The sequence below is a fragment of the Rhinoderma darwinii genome, chromosome 3 (assembly GCF_050947455.1).
Source record: "Rhinoderma darwinii isolate aRhiDar2 chromosome 3, aRhiDar2.hap1, whole genome shotgun sequence".
Classification (NCBI taxonomy): Eukaryota; Metazoa; Chordata; class Amphibia; order Anura; family Rhinodermatidae; genus Rhinoderma; species Rhinoderma darwinii.
Window position 1 is genome coordinate 299,756,791 of NC_134689.1, and position 22,051 is coordinate 299,778,841.

The 22,051-nt window shown below is 39.7% G+C and overlaps 1 protein-coding gene across 2 annotated transcripts in view; it reads left to right on the forward strand.

The window, feature by feature from the left end:
• Positions 1-22,051, forward strand: part of FURIN (furin, paired basic amino acid cleaving enzyme) — a 203,634-nt gene that overhangs the window by 162,053 nt on the left and 19,530 nt on the right. For both annotated transcript variants that reach the window (XM_075858119.1, XM_075858120.1), the window contains exons 10-14: positions 5,423-5,523; positions 8,429-8,532; positions 9,830-9,947; positions 12,207-12,386; positions 18,015-18,139. In XM_075858119.1, coding sequence (XP_075714234.1) covers positions 5,423-5,523; positions 8,429-8,532; positions 9,830-9,947; positions 12,207-12,386; positions 18,015-18,139 — 628 coding nt within the window. The remainder of the gene's footprint in view (positions 1-5,422; positions 5,524-8,428; positions 8,533-9,829; positions 9,948-12,206; positions 12,387-18,014; positions 18,140-22,051) is intronic.

Here is a 22,051-nt window from a genome sequence, read left to right on the forward strand (position 1 = left end):
CTTGAGGGGTGTAGTTTCCAAAATGGGGTCACTTTGGAGGGGTTTCGGCTGTTTAGGTACCACAAGACCGCCTCAAACCTGACATGGTGCCTAAAATATATTCCTAAAAAAAGGAGGCCCCGAAATCCACTAGCTGCTCCTTTGCTTCTGAGGCCTGTGTTTCAGTCCATTAGGACACTAGGGCCACATGTTGGATATTTCTAAAATCTGCAGAATCTGGGCAATAAATATTGAGTTGCGTTTCCCTGGTAAAACCTTCTGTGTTACAGATTTTTTTTTATTACAAATGAATTTCGGCAAAAAAAATGAAATTTGTAAATTTCACCTCTACTTTGCCTTAATTCCTGTGAAACGCCTAAAGGGTTAAAATATTTTCTGAATGTGGTTTTGAATACCTTGAGGGGTGCAGTTTTCAAAATGGGGTGATTTATGGGGACTTTCTAATATATAAGGCCCTCAAAGCCACTTCAGAACTGAACTGGTCCCTGAAAAAATAGCCTTTTGAAATTTTATTGAAAATATGAGAAATTGCTGCTAAAGTTCTAAGCCTTGTAACGTCCTAGAAAAATAAAAGTACGTGAAAAAAAATGATGCAAACATAAAGTAGACATATAGGGGATGTTAACTAGTAACTATTTTGTGTGGTATTACTATCTGTTTCACAAGCAAATACATTTAAATTTAGAAAAATGCAAATTTTTGCAAATTTTTGCTAAAATTTGAAGTTTTTCACAAATAAATATTGAATTTATCGACCAAATTTTTTCACTAACATAAAGTACAATATGTCACGAGAAAACAATCTCAGAATCGCTTGGATAGGTAAAAGCATTCCGGAGTTATTACCACATAAAGTGACACATGTCAGATTTGAAAAAATAGGCTGTGTCCACAAGGCCAAAACAGGCTGTGTCCTAAAGGGGTTAATGTGTTCCATGTATGTAAATACTGCTTGTAGTTGTATGTACTTTACTTGTATTTCTTGTTCAGTACTGCGTAAACAGCAGACATCAGCAGATGGACAGCACAAAATAAAAAGCCTGCCCTCCTCTTTTTTTAATGTTTTTTTTTCCCCTGCACTTTTTGTCTGTATTTAAATAGCTGCACCCTGCAGCCAGGCCAGATGATATTTCCCTGATGAAGGGACTGGTTTAGTCCCGAAACCACTCGGATCCATTTTATATAATTTGATAATGTCCTTAGCAAGTTATGCTTTCCAAGCTCTATTTTGTTTTTTATTTAAAAAAATAAATAAAAAGACTTCTATTTATACCACCTGCCCAAAGTGGAGTTTTATTACTAGTGGCGCTCCGAAAAGCTCACTTTTTTTCTTACAATTACTCAGATTTTTTTCATGTATTTTTCAAAGTCAATTTGAGTGTTGCGTTTTGCAATAGACAGATGTGAGCGCACCCTTCCCATCACTAACCACGTTTGCCTTTTTGAGGTCTCTCTTGCAACCTTAGTCGGCTGGAACACATAAATCGAAGTTTAACCACATATGGCTCTAGGTTAAATTATTTAGACAGCATCTGTTTCCAAACACATTGGGAAGGGGGTCCCTCTAGAGGCTTGAATAATTCTTAGTAGGTGTGTTGCAGAATAGAACCGATTCAATTCTGGAGAAAAAAATTCAGGCATTTCCTGTAAAATATGAGGGTAGTTCCCCCTTTAAAAAGAATACTCGTAGACCTCCATCAGTGGGTCCAGAAAAAATTAGAGCAGAGCACTTAGCTAATAAAAGTTTTTGGGACACTGCCTGTGATATAAGGCCTGTGGGTCAGTACTTTCAAATGTCACTACTCGTTGCCTCTGGTGTGTAGGGATTAATAGTGGCCTTTGACTAGGTTGGTGAGGCCCCGGGGGCCTGCAGACGTAGTGGTTTTGCAGCCATTAATTTAGGCCAGGGAAATCGGGTCGCATAAAGGCCTCAGCTGTATAGAAGCCCTCTGTTGCCGAAATCTGCTGTTTTCAGGCTAGTGAGTAGTGGTATGTGCCTGTGTCGGGGCTGCGATATCAGGCCAAGGATAATTTAGGCCGCAGGTAACCACCTGGATGTAGGGATCGGTGGGATCTGACGTAATCGCTTCTGCATCAGGGGCCGATTAGAGGTAAATCTGCACAAATTACTGCACTTCCCGATGGTCCTGGGAGACCCTCAGTAATGCCCCAGTATAAAGAGGCCTCTGCCGCCATGGATGTGCTGGCAATAGTTTGCGGCTTTACTGGCAACAGATGCTAAGGTGCTAGGAAGTGCTCGGTTCACCCCTCAAATCACCTGGCAGTACCAGCCAACAGCAGGAAAGTTAATTTTATTGCAAATAGGACGGTTATAGCTACGGATGCCTCCAGATTAGGGCTATGTCAGCACAGCATGCAACTTCTCTCCACTATGCGTAGACACGCACCCACACTAGTGTTCCTTTCCATCATATTTACATTGCTTTTTAAAATTGAGTAGTATTGCATGCAACAATATTCTATCCAGTGTGTAAAAAAAAAAAATTTAAACTTGATAAACCTAATATAAATCAGTTCAGTACCAGTGTGAACAGAGCCTTACCCTCATCTCCAATTTAAAACTTTTTTTTTTTCTTCAAAGCATGGTGAGGCTTAATGACTGACAAAATGGCAATTCTTTGGTGAACCTATTGATTACTTTTGTTTCTGTGTTTAAATTCCTGTGCTGATCATGCCATAATATACCTTTATAGGAGCCAGTGCCAATCTAGGTACATGTTAAAAGGGTTTTCTGAGTTATACCAAAAAGTGGCAGAGGTTCGGAGGGATGCATTAAAGAAAAAAAAACACGAGCCATTACTTACCTCACAGATTCCCGGTGTTCCAGGGCTGCCGGTTTGGTCCTCCCCACCGCTGTTTGACATGGCTGCAGTGATGATGTGCTTGTATACCCACATGATCAATGCAGTCAATCGCTGGTCTCAGTGGGTATATGGCACAGTATTGCTGAGGCCAGTGATTGGCTGCAGCGATCACGTGGGTATACAGACACGTAATCACTGCCGCTAATATTAATAAAAAAGTGGTGGGGAGGACCTGAGCTTTGGCGCTATGACACTGTGTGTGTGTATATGCACGTGTGTGTGTGTGTGTGTGTGTGTGTGTGTATATATATATATATGTATGTATGTATGTAATCCCACAGCACTCCAAAAAAAGCGTGTAGTTTTAGTCCGTCAACAGCTGCAACGTTTCATCCTGCTATAGGACCTTTTTCAAGCATGCTTGAAAAAGGTCCTATAACAGGATATATATAATTTTTATTTTTTTTATTAGTATTTTGGAATAACGCGGAAAACCCCTTTTAAGTAACCGGTAGCATCTATTCAATTCTTTGCTACAAATAGCTTATAGTACAATAATTAGGCTGAATTGTTAAAGTTCTATTCTGGCTTCAGCAAATGTTGTTTTGTATAATACAAAGTACTGTTTTCTAATATACTTGTGTTTTACTTTCTTACGGTTTTCAAGATCTTTGCTTGCTGTCATTCAATTGAAACATTCATTGCTTACGCCCTGGAGATAACATTCTGTCCTGGTCATGTGATTGACACACAGGTGTACGGCTCGTCACAAGACACCCCTCTGATGACTGTAATACAACTATAATCAGTCCTGCACCTCTGTGTCCATCACATGACCAGGACAGAATGCTGTCCCCTGGCAGTAACCCTGACTATTCCTATTGCAAACAAAGATCTTGAGAACGTATTGATACTGAAAGTGAATTGGAAAATGTTATAACTTTTCACTATACAGAGAATAACCTTTTATTTGCTGAAACAGGAGTACCCCTTTTAAGTATTATATTGACATTGCTTATAATAAAGACTGCTTGTGTCTACTTACACAACATACATAATGCAGGCCAGGTAGAGCTGGACCATATCCATTTTCTGGCTGCTCTGTACCAAGTGTGTTCTTTTCTGTTTGCCTTTCAGCTTACATTGCTTTTTTAACATTTACAATATACAGCTGGAACAAAGAGTGTTTGTTTTCTCTGGCCCCATTCCATTCTGTTTCAGGAAAAGCTAAGGGTGGTTAGTTTTTAATATTTCTTTTTAATAAAAAATTTTTAACACGTGTTTGAGGTTGATAACTGATTTTGAGGACATAAAGCGAGAGGAAGTTGTGTACACATTGGCTTGTTTGATTTTAATCTGTTTTCTTGACTCTTCTTATTTTATTTCCACTTGCCTATCTAATTTTAATCTGATTTTACACTTTTTGCTTTGATGTAGTTTGTTTTATTCTGAATATAATCTGTCTAACCTGTCCTCAACCGATAGACCATTTTCCTACAGCTCCTATACAGACCTACATTATGCATTCCCGTGGTAAAGGACTACAAGCAAACCTTATGGGTAGTCTGATCCTACAGCCATACACTTTTTTTTTTTTCAATCTATCCCCTTCTTGCTAATATACACAATGTGAGTTAGCAAAAAGTAGGAGACAGACGGTAGAGACTATAACTGCATAGTCAATGGTCTGCATAAGAGATAAGAGCTGAATAAACAAATCAATAGGAAACGTTTAATCAAGACTATTTGCAAAAAGAAAAAAAAAAATGTCTGAAGGTGTACCTAGTCTTTAGCGCAATTGATGGACGCTTGCAGTAATCTGCAGCTTTGTCACTACTTGAAGTTTGTTAATTGTAGCGCAACTCTGGGGTTGCTGCGCTTATATGTAAAGCTGGAAATTCTCTGGTAGACTTCAGGACAGATCGAAGTGTGAGGACTTTTGAATAAAGTTCATGACTATCTCCTATTTGGGTTTCTGCTATGAATTGGGAGAAGGCGAGGAACGGCACGATTTATAAATTGTACGCGTGGTCACATGAATACTTTGAAATTGCTGGCAAAGCTCCTTTGATACCCAAAGCAATTGAAATTATATCTGTAGCTCCAAACTAACACTTTAAAACTGATCTGACTGATTGTTTTTTCTATTCTAACATTTCTGTCTAGTTTGGTGGTCCTACTGTTTGTAACTGGCAATGCTCAGAAATTCCATATCCAGATTAGTGATAGAGCGTCAAGTGGTGTAAAACAAGAATTAAAAATTCATGCAAAAATAATCCTGCTGTCAGTCACCACAACAATAATTGTTTCCCAGAAATATTATATGACCATCTACAGCTGATGTTGAGCTGCTATCGTTTGCATATATTTACAAGACGTGCTAGGGCCTAAAGTTTGACCTCAGTTGTAGCATTGTAGGTAACAAGATGGATAAAACAAATTCATGAATCCTAGACAACCCCATAGAGTGTACCCAGCCTTGCATTTAGCTAGAACACTTCATGGCAAACAACCATGCACCTACCTGGAGATGGGAATTTGTAGTTGGCTGGCAGCTATGTTGGATGTTTTCTGATTCAGATTTCTTATTCTTTCAGGTAACAACTGATTTAAGACAAAAATGCACAGATACTCATACAGGAACATCTGCGTCCGCACCCCTGGCTGCTGGAATCATTGCTCTTGCTCTGGAAGCAAAGTATGTATTAAAGTCTGGAGCCATTGTGCATTGACTGCAGCATCAGTGTTACATTGCAATACTGCTAAATCTTTTCTTATGTCTGATATGTAACAAAACTAGTAGTCCATTAACACCGTTTTACCTGTTAACGAAAAAAATAAATTATCGTCCATTTTAAATGAATAAAGGGTACAAAAATTGGTGGAGTGGGAGGATACAAAGTTTTGGTTCAAACTGAAAGGTATTTGCGGAAGGCTAGCAAACGGTTGTGGTCAGAATGATGTAATAACACACAGTGGGCATGTGAAAGAACAATAAAAATGGTCTATAGATTTGTCAGACTTACCAGGTTTAATAACTTATTTTTTTTTTTCTTTAAAGAGGATCGGTTACCACTTACTTTGCCCCTTATTGGAATGGAGTGTACTTTAGTAGAAACCTACTTATCAAACAACTTATGCTAATCTCATAGTATACCTCATCTAGATCAACTTTGTAATTTACTTACTGTTAAAATTTTGTTTGTTTATCCATGCAAATTCTGTATTAAGTTACTGCCACTAGGTGTCTCCCTTCCTGTAATCTGCTGTCCACCACATGTTGAGCAAAATCTGTCTTTAGTTACAGAGCAGAGGAGACAGACTGCAGGAAGTGGGGGAGGTGCCTCTTCACGGCCTGCCAGTAGAAGTCTATGTAGAGGGGAGGGGAGCAGAAAGAGACAGACACTCTGCCCATAGAAGTCTATATAGGCAATAGAAGAGGAGAATCCTGCTCTCAAATCTTTGTGCAATGTATAGAAGACATGATAACCATCAGGCTCCGCCCACTAGCTCAGGGAAAACTGAGAATTAGAGTTGTTGACTCTTCTCGGTGTGGTATGGTACTCCTAATAGAGTAATTTGCGTATGCGTAATCTGTGCATGCTTTTATCATATACTATTATGCATGTGGGTTGCCCTTATTAGCTGCCTTACAGGCTATGTACACTTTTTTAAATATTTTTTTATTAAAAAAAAAAAATGTTTCAGTGTATTTTGTACAACTTTCAAAATACTTTTTATTAAAAATGAATTTTAGTTTTTGAGATGCAGCTGTATCGAACGCTGAAACCTGTATCCGTCAGGTCAGTGACTGGTTCAGTGACAGCGGGTCACGCAGGATCGAGCTGTTACTGATCACATCCATGTTCATAATTTAGATGCGACTCATAACAGGTGGATCCCGCTGACACGGCACCCGTCAGTGCCACTGACCTGATGGATTTAGGTCTCTGCGCATGATACAGCTGCTCTGTATACAGGATACAAAGCAGCTGTATCCCAGAGGAAGATTTTTTTTTTTTTTAAATAATAAGCATATAGAAAGTTGCACAAAATACACTGATTTTTGTTTTTTTAAATAAAAAAAAGTCTAACTATCAAAAGTGTGTATATAGCCTTTAACTTCATACTTCCAATTAAAACAGTGAATAGATGGATGAATGGATAAAATTGAGTTGGTTTATCTCAGAGCAAAACAGATAAAAACAAGGGGACATATAACACAAAAACACCGAAAGAAGACCATAGTTACAAATGGACACAGCGAGGTCAGAAACGCAGATGAAGGGGAGTGAGCAGGTGCTTTAAATAATAACCACCCCCACTAGTCTTGAGGGGAGTGGCGTGTGGTGCATGGGATGTGTAGTAAAAAATAACAAATGAATAGTGTATGTGCAAGTGATAATAGGGGTGAAATATAGGGGGCAGTAATGAGTAAAGTGCATGGAGGGATAGTGTGTAGGTCATGAGGCGCAGCGTGTATATCCAGGTAGAAGCCTATTTGTGACTCCTTGATAATTCATAGAGCGGGCTACCCTGCTTACTATGCCAAACAGCAGCACACCAGACTCTCCTAGCATCAAAGACCAGGCTGTGTCCAAAAGAAGCAAATATAAGTAAGAATGAAAAATACCTGGGGTATTGGTAATCATTTTGGCCAAAAGGACGCAAACTCGCAATCCACGACGAGGATCCCCAGTCTTGCGAGTCCCTAAATAGAACTAAATGTTCCTGATACACAAACAAAACCGATAAAAACAAGGGTACATATAACACAAAAACACAGAAAGAAGGCCATACTTACAAATGGAGTGGTTATTATTATTTAAAGCACCTGCTCACTCCCCTTCATCAGCGTTTCTGACCTGTCCATTTGTAAGTATGGCACTTTACTCATTACTGCCCCCTATATTTCACCCCTATTATCACTTGCACATACACTATTCATTCATTATGTTTTACTACACATCCCATGCACCACATGCCACTCCCCTCAAGACTAGTGGGATTGGTTATTATTATTTAAAGCACCTGCTCACTCCCCTTCATCAGCGTTTGTGACCTGGCTGTGTCCATTTGTAAGTATGGCCTTCTTTCGTTGTTTTCTTTTTTTTTTTATCTCAGAGCAGTAAAACAATGTCTATATAGTTGTTTTCTGTTTCTGTACTCTAATAACATTGACGTATTTAAGAACGCTTGATGGCTGTTAATTTGTGGTTGCTGTCAGTCTTCTCTATACTGTAGTGATTAAAAGCCGAATTGAAAACAAAAATGATGTAAAGTGAATTTTATAAATGTATTTGAGTCATTTGAGAATAATAGGTTAAATATTTAAATGTCTGTCAGTGGCCTTGACCATAATAAATCTGTCAGATAAGAGCAGCTTTTTATAGAGCATGGGCTGTTTCTATGACAACATGATTACTATCATTTAAAAAAAATATATGGAGTTGCAAACTAGTTTTATGCATAGAAGTTGCTGTCCGGAAGGGCAGATGTTTGCCAGTGTAATGATTATACATCCCATTTCTAAATTTTGATGTTCACACGCCACTTACTGTTTTTTGCCCCTCTAAAAAAAATGTTTTTACATTTATTTATAGTAATAATCTCACGTGGAGAGACATGCAACATCTAGTGGTACGGACCTCAAACCCAGCGAATCTTAACACAAATGACTGGATCACAAATGGAATTTCTCGGAAAGGTATTACAAGTAGACTCAGCTGCCATACTTTACTATTGCAGTCAGGTCTCATTCAACGGCCTGTTATCTGAATGTAACACTACCCCCACGGCTCTACTAAACCCTAGGGGACTGTTGTGCTATAAGTTCGATTAAAAAGTACCGGAGGGGTTCAATCTGGTGCACGAGTACAGTACACCTGTTTGAATGAGGCCTCAATCTTATTTGGTGGTGATGGCTGTGTTTTTTAACTCCTTTTTATAATTGTCTTGAAATACTGTAACACAGTTGTAGATTTGTGTGGGTTCTCAAATTAATGCCATACAGAATTCTAAAAGAGCTATAGAACCTCACCTTAAAGGGGTGGTCTGCTTTAAACAATGCATACTTGTTAGAATGGTCCTTTGACAATAAGATCACAAAGTGTTCCCCTTCTTGACCCCCCAGTTAGCAGCTGTTATCTTTAGGGAAATCTGGCAGTGTTTCATTTCCCTGCAGTGACACCACAGGGAAAATTAAGCATTACACGTTGCTCATTTAAGTCAATAGGATTTCCACTTCAAGAGAGGAGGATCTCGAAAAATGCCTTCCCTCTATTATCTTGGAATTCCCTAACTGGATATATGAAAATGGGTTTTCTACATTAAACAACCCCTTTTAAAGTCCGTAGTGGATATACAGCTACAAGTCCCAACGTAGCAGCAATACATTGAGGTAATTCAGAAAAGAAACCCCTTTTTACAGAAGTACAAAATGAGCAGCGTTAACAGCTGCACATGGCAGAGAGCAGCCCTCCAAACTTCCTGGGATATGGTTTTACCCTTTTGAATTAGTAGCTGGTGCAAAAAAAAAAAAATGGACTGATGCCCAATCTATTTTTGCAGTGTCTGTTAAAGATCTATTCACCCAAACTCCAATATAGACATGCACATTCAGCTTTGATCAGACATGTTGAAATGCAGCATTCCCCATTCTTTCCCCTGACATCTGCCACTGTGGGAGAGTCGAGAGAACTCCCTTTACCTTTAGATCGTCGGCCAATCCTGCCGACCTTTTATTTAATGTGTATGGCCGGGATTAGTCTAACGCTCAGTATATGTTCATGGTAGACAAAAAGAAGATGTACTTATCTGCTCCTTCTTGAATTCATGCAGGATGAAACTATTAACCTGAGCCATGTACTCTGGTACAGTCCCATTAGGACTTGTTAGAACTTGTTTTATAAGACGCGCTATTACGCAATGCTAGGCCTTTTTACTAATACTGCTTGTTTTTCTTTTGTCTTACCTTTTTACCATTTGATGATCGTGTATTCTAGTCAGCCATTCTTACGGATATGGGCTACTGGATGCTGGCGCCATGGTTACTCTGGCTAAAAACTGGACCACCGTGGGACCTCAGAGAAAATGTGTTATTGACATTCTCACAGAACCCAAGTGAGTAATGCCGATTTTTGATCCCTTTTCTTTCAAGCCTTCTGGACTCACCGAAGGAATGGTTGGCTGTAATGGTAATGTTACAGATTTGAAATGTGTATACAGAAAGCTTGTACTGCTTGTTCGATGCTGTGGATGAATCAAAATGAGGTTGTAAAATAAAATATAGCAGTAATCCTCAACCTTTGCACCACTGGGAACCCCTGGAAAAAATCATCCCGAGGTACCTCTGACTACATTATCCCCTCTATAAACGTAAAAGCTCTTACAGTTTTCCAGGTTTCCCCTTATTGGGTTCCAAGTAACACCTAGTCACCAACCACTATATTAATGCAGTTCTGAGACGGACACCCCCCTCCCCAAGTCCTTGTCACTTTAAAAGAAACTTGTAGAATTTTTTAGATGTTGTAATGCTAATTTTAAACTCACGGTACAATGCTGCGCTTTTAAGTATAGCTGTATTAATTTATGATGTGTGTCAAAAGATAGATTATCCAATGAATAAAACGAGAGTTTATTGTGAGCCATGGAACTGTGCCTGCGACCGCAAGCATTTATAAGCTAAATTTGTGGTCTGCTACGCCTCAGAATCCCAGCACATTTGTTGTGGGTCTTTACAACTGTACTCCAAACTGCACAGTAGTCTTGTTCATGTACACTGGCCCGTTTTATGGGGTCAGCACGATCTCCTTGTGATGGTGCGTGTCATTTACCGCTGCACACTATACGCTAATTACTGGTAGAGCCAGTGTATGGGCATCAGGGCAGAGGTGCCTCACCATTGGCAGTCTAATTGTAAGTACTGAGGTCTGCTCTCTGATTGTCATGCCACTTAGGGGTAGACTGCGATTATAATAAATGGTCTGCAAGCTAGACTATTGCTCTCAAGTACTTGGCTGGTGTGCAGAATGGAATTAAAGGCAGGCTATTACCATTACTACTACTAAATCATACAGAACTGATCTGAACATTTTCTGTCTTCTGCAAGTTTACATCGCTTAGCAAAATGTATCCTGTGGTTAAATCATGTAAGTCAGGTCCCGTAATCTGCTTTTTTTAAATTTTATTTTTAGCTGTCAAAAGCAGTGAATAAAATAAATTGCCACTACAGTCTTATACGAGCCAGGGCATGACTGGCTTAAATGACAATACTGTGAAAATCTGACCTTTTTAAATCGTGAAGTTCAGATGTACCTATTCTGCGCTGCAAGAGGCTTTTATTCTTTGACATTTCCCAAAAAGGACAATATATCACTTTGTAGTTTCTGTGCAGGACACATGTAAATGGATACAGTTCCTGCTGTTATTGCTAACGTTGCTCCTCACTAAGATATAAATGCTCAGTCAGTCCTGGGAACAAACCGTGCATTACCTGGATTTGGCTCTTTGGGGGATTTAGACACACAAACTATTCACACCTCACTGGGTCAAAGCCAGAGGTTCAATGAGGCTTCTGTGCAACGGAGCATGAATGAAGCCCTGCAGGGCAAAACCGCTGCTGCTCTATCTCCTGTTCTGCTTGTGCTTGGGGTTAATCTGACTGATTCCAATAACCTTTTAGAGGTTTTATTTTATTTCTCCCATCTGTTCCTGGAGATATCCACAACAGATATGTGTCCTCTAGAGCCCCAGGAACGTTACTTCTGTTCCCTGAAACCCGGTGTCTTTGCATGTTTATTTCTGAATTGATTTGTAATACGGAATATATTGCCTTCTATCGTTCCCTATAGTTCATGTTGTTGTTTTTTACAGGATTGTAAAGGATACGTGTTGTACTATTATATTAAACAATGAACAGTGAGATGTGTTATATAAACACCTGGTTCATTGGCAGGTGTTCTGTTCTGCTGTCTCTGCCCCAACAGCATTTGGGCAGAGTATGCCCAATTTTGGCAACCGCGGTACCTACTGGCAAATCAGCAGTGCACAGTATCATTCTATCCACTATTGCATGTCCGGTGTCTTGATCGGTCTTTGTCTAGAGATGGATTGGTATCCAGAAGGGAGGATGAACCTCTGACATGTAATTGTAGCTAAACCCGTTATGAAATTTTCTCGTGTGCTTGTTCATTCAGCCGAGTATTTTTTTTTATTTTTTATTCAGTTTCAAAGCTGTATTCCGACTTGTTTAAAGATCCATTGTTTATTTCTTCCTGTTAATGAGCGACTGATCGCAATTGACCTAAATAATTCACTTTTTATTTCATTTGGCAAGTATGATCGCTAATTGGCATAAATGAATGCTGTTCTGATTCCTAGGGACATAGGGAAGCGATTGGAAGTCAAGCGAAAAGTAGAACCCTGCACTGGGATGTCCAATTACATCAGCACTTTGGAGCATGTTCAAGCCAGGCTAACCTTGTCCTACAATCGCAGAGGAGACCTCGCCATCTATCTGACAAGTCCTATGGGCACCCGCTCGTGTCTGCTGGCGCCAAGGTAACCACATTGCCAAAACAAGATGTTTCAGGGGACTATTATGTGACACTGTGCATTTCTCCACATATTGAAAAATAGAATTGTGTTTTTAGATTTATATATTTTTTTTTATTTTTTTTTTGCACTGAACTGTGGGAATGTGATCCACACAAAATGGTTAATATGAAGTCCGATTACAAGTACGTTATTATAACAAGGATATTAAGCCTTTTAAAGAAGTTTGTCAGTTTGATATTGTGTTGGTGATATCGCATATTGACTTGGAATGCTTAGTGTTACCAAGCATCATCATGTAGGGCATGCAATGGTTTCAGTGTTTTAAATTAACCATGTGATTTTGTTTTCTTATATTTTGTGAGTTTTACATAAGTGGTAGAACAAGGGCTCTGTGTTTTGGACAGGCAGGGAAGGTGTAGTTTGTATAGTGGTTTTCCTAGATTAATAGAACCCAACTTTAATAATTTAATAATTATATTCAAACTTTAAAAAAAAATGGCAGGTTGGATTCCAGAAGTACATCTAGCTAGTTTAACCCCTTAGTGTCTAAGCCTGTTTTGGCCTTCAGGACCAGCCCCATTTTTGCAAATCTGACTTGTGTCACTTTATGTGGTAATAACTCCAGAATGCTTTTACCTATCCTAGCGATTCTGGGATTGTTTTCTCGTGACATGTTGTACTTTATGATACTGAAAAAACTTTGTCGTTAAATTCAATATTTATTGGTAAGAAACGCCAAGATTTAGGGAAAATTAGCAAAAATTAGCATTTTTCTAAATTTTTATGTATTTACTTGTAAAACAGATAGTAATACCACACAAAATACTTACTAGTTTATATTTCCCATATGTCTACTTTATGTTTGCGTCTTTTTTTGAACATTCTTTTATTTTTCTAGGACATCACAAGGCTTAGAACTTTAGCAGCAATTTCTCATATTTTTATGAAAATTTCAAAAGGCTATTTTTTCAGGGACCAGTTCAGTTCTGAAATGGCTTTGAGGGCCTTATATATTAGAAAGTCCCCAGAAGTCACCCCATTTTGAAAACTGCACCCATCAAAGTATTCAAAACAGCATTCACAAAGTGTTTTAGCCCTTTAGGCTTTTCACAGGAATTAAAGCAAAGTAGAGGTGAAATTTACAAATTTCATTTTTTTCTTCAAAAATTAATTTCTAATACATTTTTTATGTACCGCAGAAGGTTTTACCCAAGAAATGCAACTCAATATTTATTGCCCAGATTCTGCAGTTTTTAGAAATATCCCACATGTGGCCCTAGTATGCTAATGGACTGAAACACAGGCCTCAGAAGCAAAGGAGCACCTAGTGGATTTTGGGCCTCCTTTTTTTAGAATATATTTTAGGTACCATGTCAGGTTTGAGGAGTTCTTGTGCTGCCAAAACAGTGGAAACCCCCCAAAAGTGACCCCATTTTGGAAACTATATCCCTCAATGAATTTATCTATGGGTATAGTTAGCATTTTGAACCCACAGTTTTTTTGCTAAATTTATTTGAATTAGTAGTAGAAAAAACACCCCAACATATGTAAAGCAATTTCTTCCGATTATAGCAATACCCCATATGTGGTAATAAACTGCTGTTTGGACCCACAGCAGGCCTCAGAAGAGAAGGAGCACCATTTGGATTTCTGATTTTGCTGGAATAGTTTTCAGTGCCGTGTCGCGTTTGCAATGCACTGGAGGGATGAAAACCATGGAAACCCCCCAATAGTGACCCCATTTTGGAAGCTACACGCCTCAGGGCATTTTTCTAGGGGTAAAGTTAGCATTTTGACCCCACAGTTGTTTTGCTGAATTCATTGGAATTAGTCTGTAAAGGTAAAAATCTACTTTTTTTTTTTCTGAAAAAAGGTAGCCATTTTTAATTTTTACAAGGAATAAAGGAGAAAAAGCACCGCAACATTTGTAAAACAATTTCTCCTGATTACGTAAATACCCCATATGTGGTAATAAACTGCTGTTTGGACCCACACTGGGGCTTAGAAGGGAAGGAGCGCTATTTGGCTTTTGGAGCTCAAATTTAGCTGGAATCGTTTTTGGGTGTCATGTCGAATTTGCAAAGCCCCTGAGAGACCGAAACAGTGGAAGCCCCCCAAACGTAACCCCATTTGGGAAACTACACCACTTAAGGAATCTATCTAGGGATATAGTGAGCATTTAGGCCCCACACGTCTTTTGCAGAATTTATTAGAATTAGGGCGTGAAAATTAATATCAACATTATTTCCACTAAAATGTTGATTTTTTTCAATTTCACAAAGGATAAAGGAGAAAATGCACCCCAACATTTGTAAAGCAATTTCTCCCAAGTACGGCTATACCCCACATGTGGTCATAAAAGTTTTTTCATTCGAAAGTAATTAACCCTTTACGAACTGATTCATGTTTTGCTTTTTCGTTTTTCCTCCCCGCTTTCCGAGAGCCACTACTTTTTTATTTTTCTGTCAATAGAGTGGTGTGAGGGCATATTTTTTGCGGGACGAGCTGTAGTTTTTATTGGTACCATTTTGGGGTACATGAGATTTTGTTGATCACTTTTTATTCAATTTTTCGGCAAGCCAGGTGACCAAAAACCATCAATTCTGACAATGATTTTTATTTATTTTTGACGGCGTTTACCCTGGGCTATAAATGACTATTATACTTTATTCTGCGGGTCGGTACGATTACGGCGATACCATATGTATATAAGTTTTTTATGTTTTGCAGCGTTTGCGCAATAAAATAACTTATTTAGAAAATAATTTATTTTCTGTGTCACCAGATTCTGAGAGCCGTAACTTTTTTATTTTTCAGTCAAAAAAGCTGTGTAAGGGCTTGTTTTTTGCGGGACGGGTTGTAGTTTTTATCGGTACTATTTTGGCGTACATGCGACTTTTTGATCACTTTTTATTGTATATTTTGGGAGGGGTGGTGACCAAAAAATAGTGATTCTGGCATTGTTTTTCGTTTATTTTTTTTGCGGTGTTTACCGTGCGGGAAAAATAATATTATAGTTTTATAGTTGGGGTCGTTACGAACGCGGTGATACCAAATATGTGTACTTTTTTTTTACGTACATATTTTTTTTCCTATAATAAAAGACTTATAATAGGAAAAAAAGCAGTTCTTGTTTATGTCACTTATAACTTTTATTTTTACACTTTTTTTAAAACATTTTTATCCTTTTTTTTACTTTTTTCACTTGTCCCACTAGAGGACACTTAGACTTGCAGCTCTGATCGCTGCTGGAATACATTACACTACACACGTAGTGTAATGCATTCCAACTGTCATTGTGACGTGACAGTCACACTGACAGGAAGCCTACGACGACCACCCTCGGGGTGGTCCTCATAGGCTTCTGTACATGGCAACCCGGAAGCCATTGTCTGGCGTCCGGTTGCCATGGGTACCATCGCCAGCCCCCGTGATTTCACATGGGGGCTGCCGATCGGCGCTAAAGACCTTAATTGTGGCGTTCAAAATCGAGCGCCGCAATTAAGGGGTTAACTGCCGATATCAGCGGCGACAGGCCGCTGATCGGTAACGGGGAGAGCAGGGCTGACACCCTGCACAGTTAACCGCCGCTGCGGTGTAGCGCCGCGCGGCGGTTAACTGTCAAAGCACTGACGTAACTGTACGTCAAGGTGCGCAAACTTACTGCTCACCTTGACGTACAGTTACGTCATGGTGCGTTAAGGGGTTAAGGTCTTGAAGTACCCTTGTATTTTATTGAGAATATTCCCTATGTTATCGAAAAACATTAATATAAATGTGTACATAGCAAAAATCTTGGCTTTTCTGACATTGGCTATTGTGTTGCACATCTCTCTAAAGAAAAAGAAATTCAGAAGTAGCGATTTAATACCTTAAAGAATAACTGCGCTTTCAGCAAACATTTGATATGTCCTAGAGACATATCAAAAGTTTGGATTGGGGGGGGGGGGGCCGGGTGCTGATACCCCCACCATCGCTAAAACGAAGATGCAGAAGCGCTCTGCTGAGCACCCTGCACCTATGGCTGAGATCAGCGCTCATTGATAGGCTGAAACGGCTTACGTAGAACTTCTATAAGCCTGTCTTCAGCCTGACAGGGGGTGCGGATCACAGCCAGAGATGCAGAGGGGTCTGCGAAGCGCTTCTGCACCTTTTGTTCATCACCCAGGCCCCATCAATCCAAACGTTTGATAGGTCTCTGTGACAAATCAAACGTTTGCTGATCATGCAGTTATTCCTTAATGACTATTTTATGCCAAATTTCACCTAAAGAGATCTGTAAATATTAACCTACATAGAAACAGAAGTTGTATAAAGACATACCTTTAAACTTCTACCTGTTATCATGTAGTATTGATCCCTGTGAGACCGTAACCAATTTTCATCAGGGTAAAGTTCCTGACTTCCTTGATCAACTCCCATGCCCCGCAATCTAGTACACAACTCTCTTATTTTTAACACGTTAACAATAACTACATTCTATGGCAGAGAAGTTCTTGCGGCTTATGTCTCTTACAAAGAAACCCCTCCTACAGCATGCAGATGCAGAAACCTTTCTTCTAGATGTATTGTTCTATTTAGGGGCCGGGGTCTATAGAGATCATTCGACAAAGCTCTGTATTGAGAACGAGGATCTCTTGTCCCCTCGTTTGAATGGAGCAATATTCGGACATGTGTGCTGCCGCTCCATTCAACACTATTGGACTGACCGTGATAACAGAGCGCTGTACTCGGGACCCCTAGGACACGAGACCACTGTGTTGTTCGTGGGAAAACCCCTTTTAAGTCTTTTCTTTCCAAACTAAAGCTAAATTTTAATTATGTACATAGGATTGCAATTTGACCCTCTAGAATATTTGGTGTATAATTGCTTGTGTAGATGCACAAGTTATACTTTAAAGATGCATACAAGATAACTGCTTGTGCATTTTAGGGTATGTTCACACGGCCAAATTTCAGACGTTTACGAGGCGTATTATGCCTCGTTTTACGTCTGAAAATATGGCTACAATACGTCGGCAAACATCTGCCCATTCATTTGAATGGGTTTGCCGACGTACTGTGCAGACGACCTGTTATTTACGCGTCGTCGTTTGACAGCTGTCAAACGACGACTCGTAAAAATACAGCCTCGTCAAAAGAAGTGCAGGACACTTCTTTCAGACGTTTTTGGAGCTGTTTTCTCATAGACTCCAATGAAAACAGCTCCAAAAACGAGTTGGTAAAAAAATGAGTTGGTAAAAATGCGAGTTGGTAAAAAACGTCTGAAAAGCAGGGTCTGTTTTCCCTTGAAAACAGCTCTGGATTTTCAGACGTTTTGGTTGACTACGTGTGAACATACCCTTAGTCTTCCGAAACCCTTACTCATAACATGGTTTCAGTGTAAAACTACAAGCCTTCGTATAGTAATAGAAATTAAAAACAACAAATAAGATTTGGACAACCCAGAGAAGCAGGGAGTTGATCTGTGTCCTTGAGGCACGCAATAGACCGTTTTCCCTTTAGTTGTACTCTTCTGTGGATAATGTCTTTTCAGAACACATATTGTTGTCCTCTAAGAAGAATGTACTCATAGTTTTGTATCTGGGGTAATGACATTTATTTCTTGATTATATTTTATTACCGCTTCAGGCCCCACGATTATTCTGGTGATGGTTTTAATGACTGGGCTTTCATGACCACACATTCTTGGGATGAGGACCCTGCAGGAGAGTGGGTACTGGAGATTGAAAATGCAAGTGGCAACAATGACTATGGTAAGTTTTCCATTAAAGAGACTGATTCCTTCCAAATTTTTATTGAACTTCAAATAATCGTTCTCCGTTTTGAATCTCTTGAGCATGTTGTGATGTAACTTAGCTCACCTATACAAGAACTATAGATTTTTAGTGCAGCTCTACTAAAATTGCTTTAGTTTGCCTATTGGTTTTATTTGCTTCTCTAATAGAATTGATAGACTACAGAGATTATGAGCCCTAATTTGTTGTCACCTTGACACCGTTTCATGGTCTTGTTTTAGTCCCCAGGAGGCCACCATTTATAGCGCATTAGGAAAATCTTCAGACCCTTTCACTTTTTTCACAATGACAAATTGCAAACTTATTAAAAATGTAAATTTCGCGTAGACCTAAGTATTCAGACCCTTTGCTATGACGCTTGAAATTTAGCTCTGGTGGCCTCATATTTCTCTAGATAATCTTTCAAATGTTTCTACACCTTGATTGGAGTCCACCTGTGGTAAATTCATTTGATTGGATGTGATTTGGAAAGACACACCCCGGTCTATATAAGGTCTCACAGCTGACCATGCATATTGGAGCAAAAACCAAGCCATGAGGAGGAAAGAACTGCCTGTGGAGCTCAGATAAAGGATTGTACAAAGAACTTTCTGCTGCACAGAAAGTTCCCAAGAGCACCGTGGCCTCCATAATTCTTAAATGGAAGAAGTTTGGAACAACCAGGACTCTTCCTAGAGCTGCCCCCCCCCCCCCCACCAAACTAAGTAATCGGGGGAGAAGGGCCTTGGAAAAAGAGGTGACCAAGAACCCAATGGTCACTCTGGCTGAGCTCCAAAGATCCAGTGTGCAGATAGGAGAAACTTCCAGAAGGTCAACCATCACTGCAGTACTCCACCAATCTGGGCTTCATGGCAGAGTGGCCAGAAAGAAGCCCCTCTAGTAAAAGACACATGGAGGCCCACCTGGAGTCTGTAAAGAAAGCAGCTAAAGGACTAAGACTGTGATAAACAAGATTCTGCGGTCTAATGATTAAACTTTTTGACCTCCATTCTACGCGTCATGTCTTGAGGAAACCAATCACTGCTCATAACCTGCCCAATACCATCCCTAAAGTGAAGCATGGTGGTGGCAGCATCATGCTGTGGAGTGTTTTTCTGCAGCTGGGACAAGACGACTGGTCAGGGTTTTCCAAAATAGTTTTTATTGGATTTTTCGGGAAGTTGAAAGATATAAACATTGTACAAAGACAATAACAGGTACACTAGAATCCGTAAACAAAAAATGTGTGATTGTCAAGAAGTATTAGCGAGATTATACAGTAAACAATCAAATAAAATCAAACTGTATAGCTTAGGTAGTACAGCATACAGAGTCAAGGCGAAAGAAGCTTAAAGAAATTAGGGCTAAACTTCGAGACCACAACGTCGAGTCACTAATATTTTCAAATATTAACATAATAACAAATTATATCTGAGACAAGTGGAGCTGAGCATACCAATGTTCTGCCAGACCCGCCTCAAAACACAAAAAATAAGAAAACATTAAGTACATAAAACATCTATGGACCCATGTGTAGAGTGCATCTTTAAAAAAAAAAAAATCTGGATTCCAAGAAGCCCAGCGTTTTTTTACTTTCTCATAGACTAAGGTGTACGCTGCATACTGTAACTCCATTTTGTATGCTATGTTGACAAAGGTCCAAACCTCCATGTGGGAAGGAATTTTTGAATCCTTCCAAGATTTAGCAATTACACTTCTGGCAGCCAGAATTATATGCGATCAGTTTGACCATGAGTAGGTAGAGTATCTAGTAGAAACAAAAGTAGAGGATCCAGCGCAATCAATCCAAAATAGAACGCAGTTCCAATTCTATTTGAATGACTTAAAACAAGATCATTCCCGAATGCAAAGATAGATATAAATAGGTGCCTACGCGTTTCAGACGCACACCACATCCTTCCTCATTGCTTTCTTGCTGGATAACACAATACCAGAAAGAGGTTTATGTTAATGATAACCATTTTAACCTGAAATTTACCCACTCTTTGCAAAAAGATACTATCCAGTTCTTGGATCTAGAACTCACAGGACAAGTAGGGGAAATAATCAACACTAAAACCTACCGGAAGCCCATCTCCGGGAATACCATCCTGCATGCAACAAGTAGTCACCCTAGACAAACCATATCATCAATCCCAGTGGGTGAGATGTATCGGGCAAAAAGAAATTGCAGTAATGATCTTAATTACCGGGTAGAACAACAACAAATCTGTAGGAGATTACGAAAGAGGGGGTATCCAGAGTGGAGCCTTAAAAGAGCAACCTCTATTGTAGATAATAAATCCCGAGATTTACTTCTAGAACCAAAATATAACAAAAATACTGGTCGAAATATACCTACCTTGGTGTTACAGCACAGTAGCCAATTTAATCAAATAAAGAAAATTGTTCACAAAAACCTAGTTATTTTGATGGAAGACTAAGTCTTGTCAGACATTTTGAAAGATGGGTGCCAGGTAATATCCAGAAAAGCTCCTTCTTTAGGTGACATACTATCTCCCTCTTTACTTTCCTCAAATACCCCTAAATCAACATGGCTTCATTATACGGGCTTCTTTAGATGCGGCTCACATCCATGTATGGTCTGCTCATATGCTAAGCCCACCAAAACCTTCAGAGATTCAGACAACACAACAAACTTCTCAATTCAAAGTTAAATTAATTGCAACAGTGAAGCAGTAATATACATTATAGTGTACTGAATGCAATCTAATGTATATAGGATGCACTAGCCGCAAGTTCAAAACTAGAATATTAGAACACTTGGGTTATATAAAAAATCCTAATATTGCAAATATTTCCAACGTTGCAAGGCATTTTATAAATCTCCACAAACTATCAACTACAAGTTTGGCATGTTATGCCATAGAGAAGGTCAAAATTCCAATCAGAGGGGGAAACACTAAACAAAATCCTATCACGAGAAGCTTACTGGATATTTACCTTAAAAACTAGGGTTCCCAAAGGCCTGAACCTAAGAAAAGAAATGATGTTTCACTACTACCGTGTTTCCCCGATAGTAAGACACCCCCGATTGTAAGACGTATCGGGGGTTTCAGGGGGGTCGGCTAATATAAGCCGTACCCCGAAAGTAAGACATATGTCTTACTTTCGGGGAAACACGGGGGTATTGCCGCCTCCTGCCCACTTCCGCGCCGCCCCCCTCTCCATACGTCACCGCGCCGGATATATCCGTCCTCAGCAGCTGCTAGTTCCCGCAGGAGGACGGATATATCCGTCCTGTGATGGCGCGGGTACTGTCACTGTACCCACGCGATCAGCGGCAGGAGCACGGCTGTTATACACAGCCTGGCTCCTGCTGCAACTGCCGGAATCGAAGCGCGCGCCGATTCCGGCAGTTTAACCCATTAAATGCCGCTGTCAATAGTGACAGCGGCATTTAATGTGTTTGACAGAGGGAGGGAGCTCCCTCTGTCACCCGATCGGCGCCCCCGCAAACAAATCGCGGGTCGCCGTCGGGTTTCCATGACAGCCGGGGGTCTAACAAAGACCCCCAGGTCTGCCTTCAGCATCTGCCTGTTAGGCGATGCCGGAGGCATGACCTAATAGGTTGCCTGTCAGTTTTACACTGACAGGCAATAATGCTTCGGTATACTAAGTATACCAAAGCATTATATATGCGATCGGCACATCGCATAGTGAAGTCCCCTGGTGGGACTAAAAAAAAAAAATGTAAAACGGTTAAATAAAGTTTGTGAAAAAAATAAAAATAAATAATTCGACAATTTTTTCCCAATATAAGACATACCCCGAAAGTTAAACATAGTGGGGCTTTTGGGGATAAAAAGAAAGTAAGACACTGTCTTACTTTCGGGGAAACACGGTAGTATAATAATCTAAGACACTATG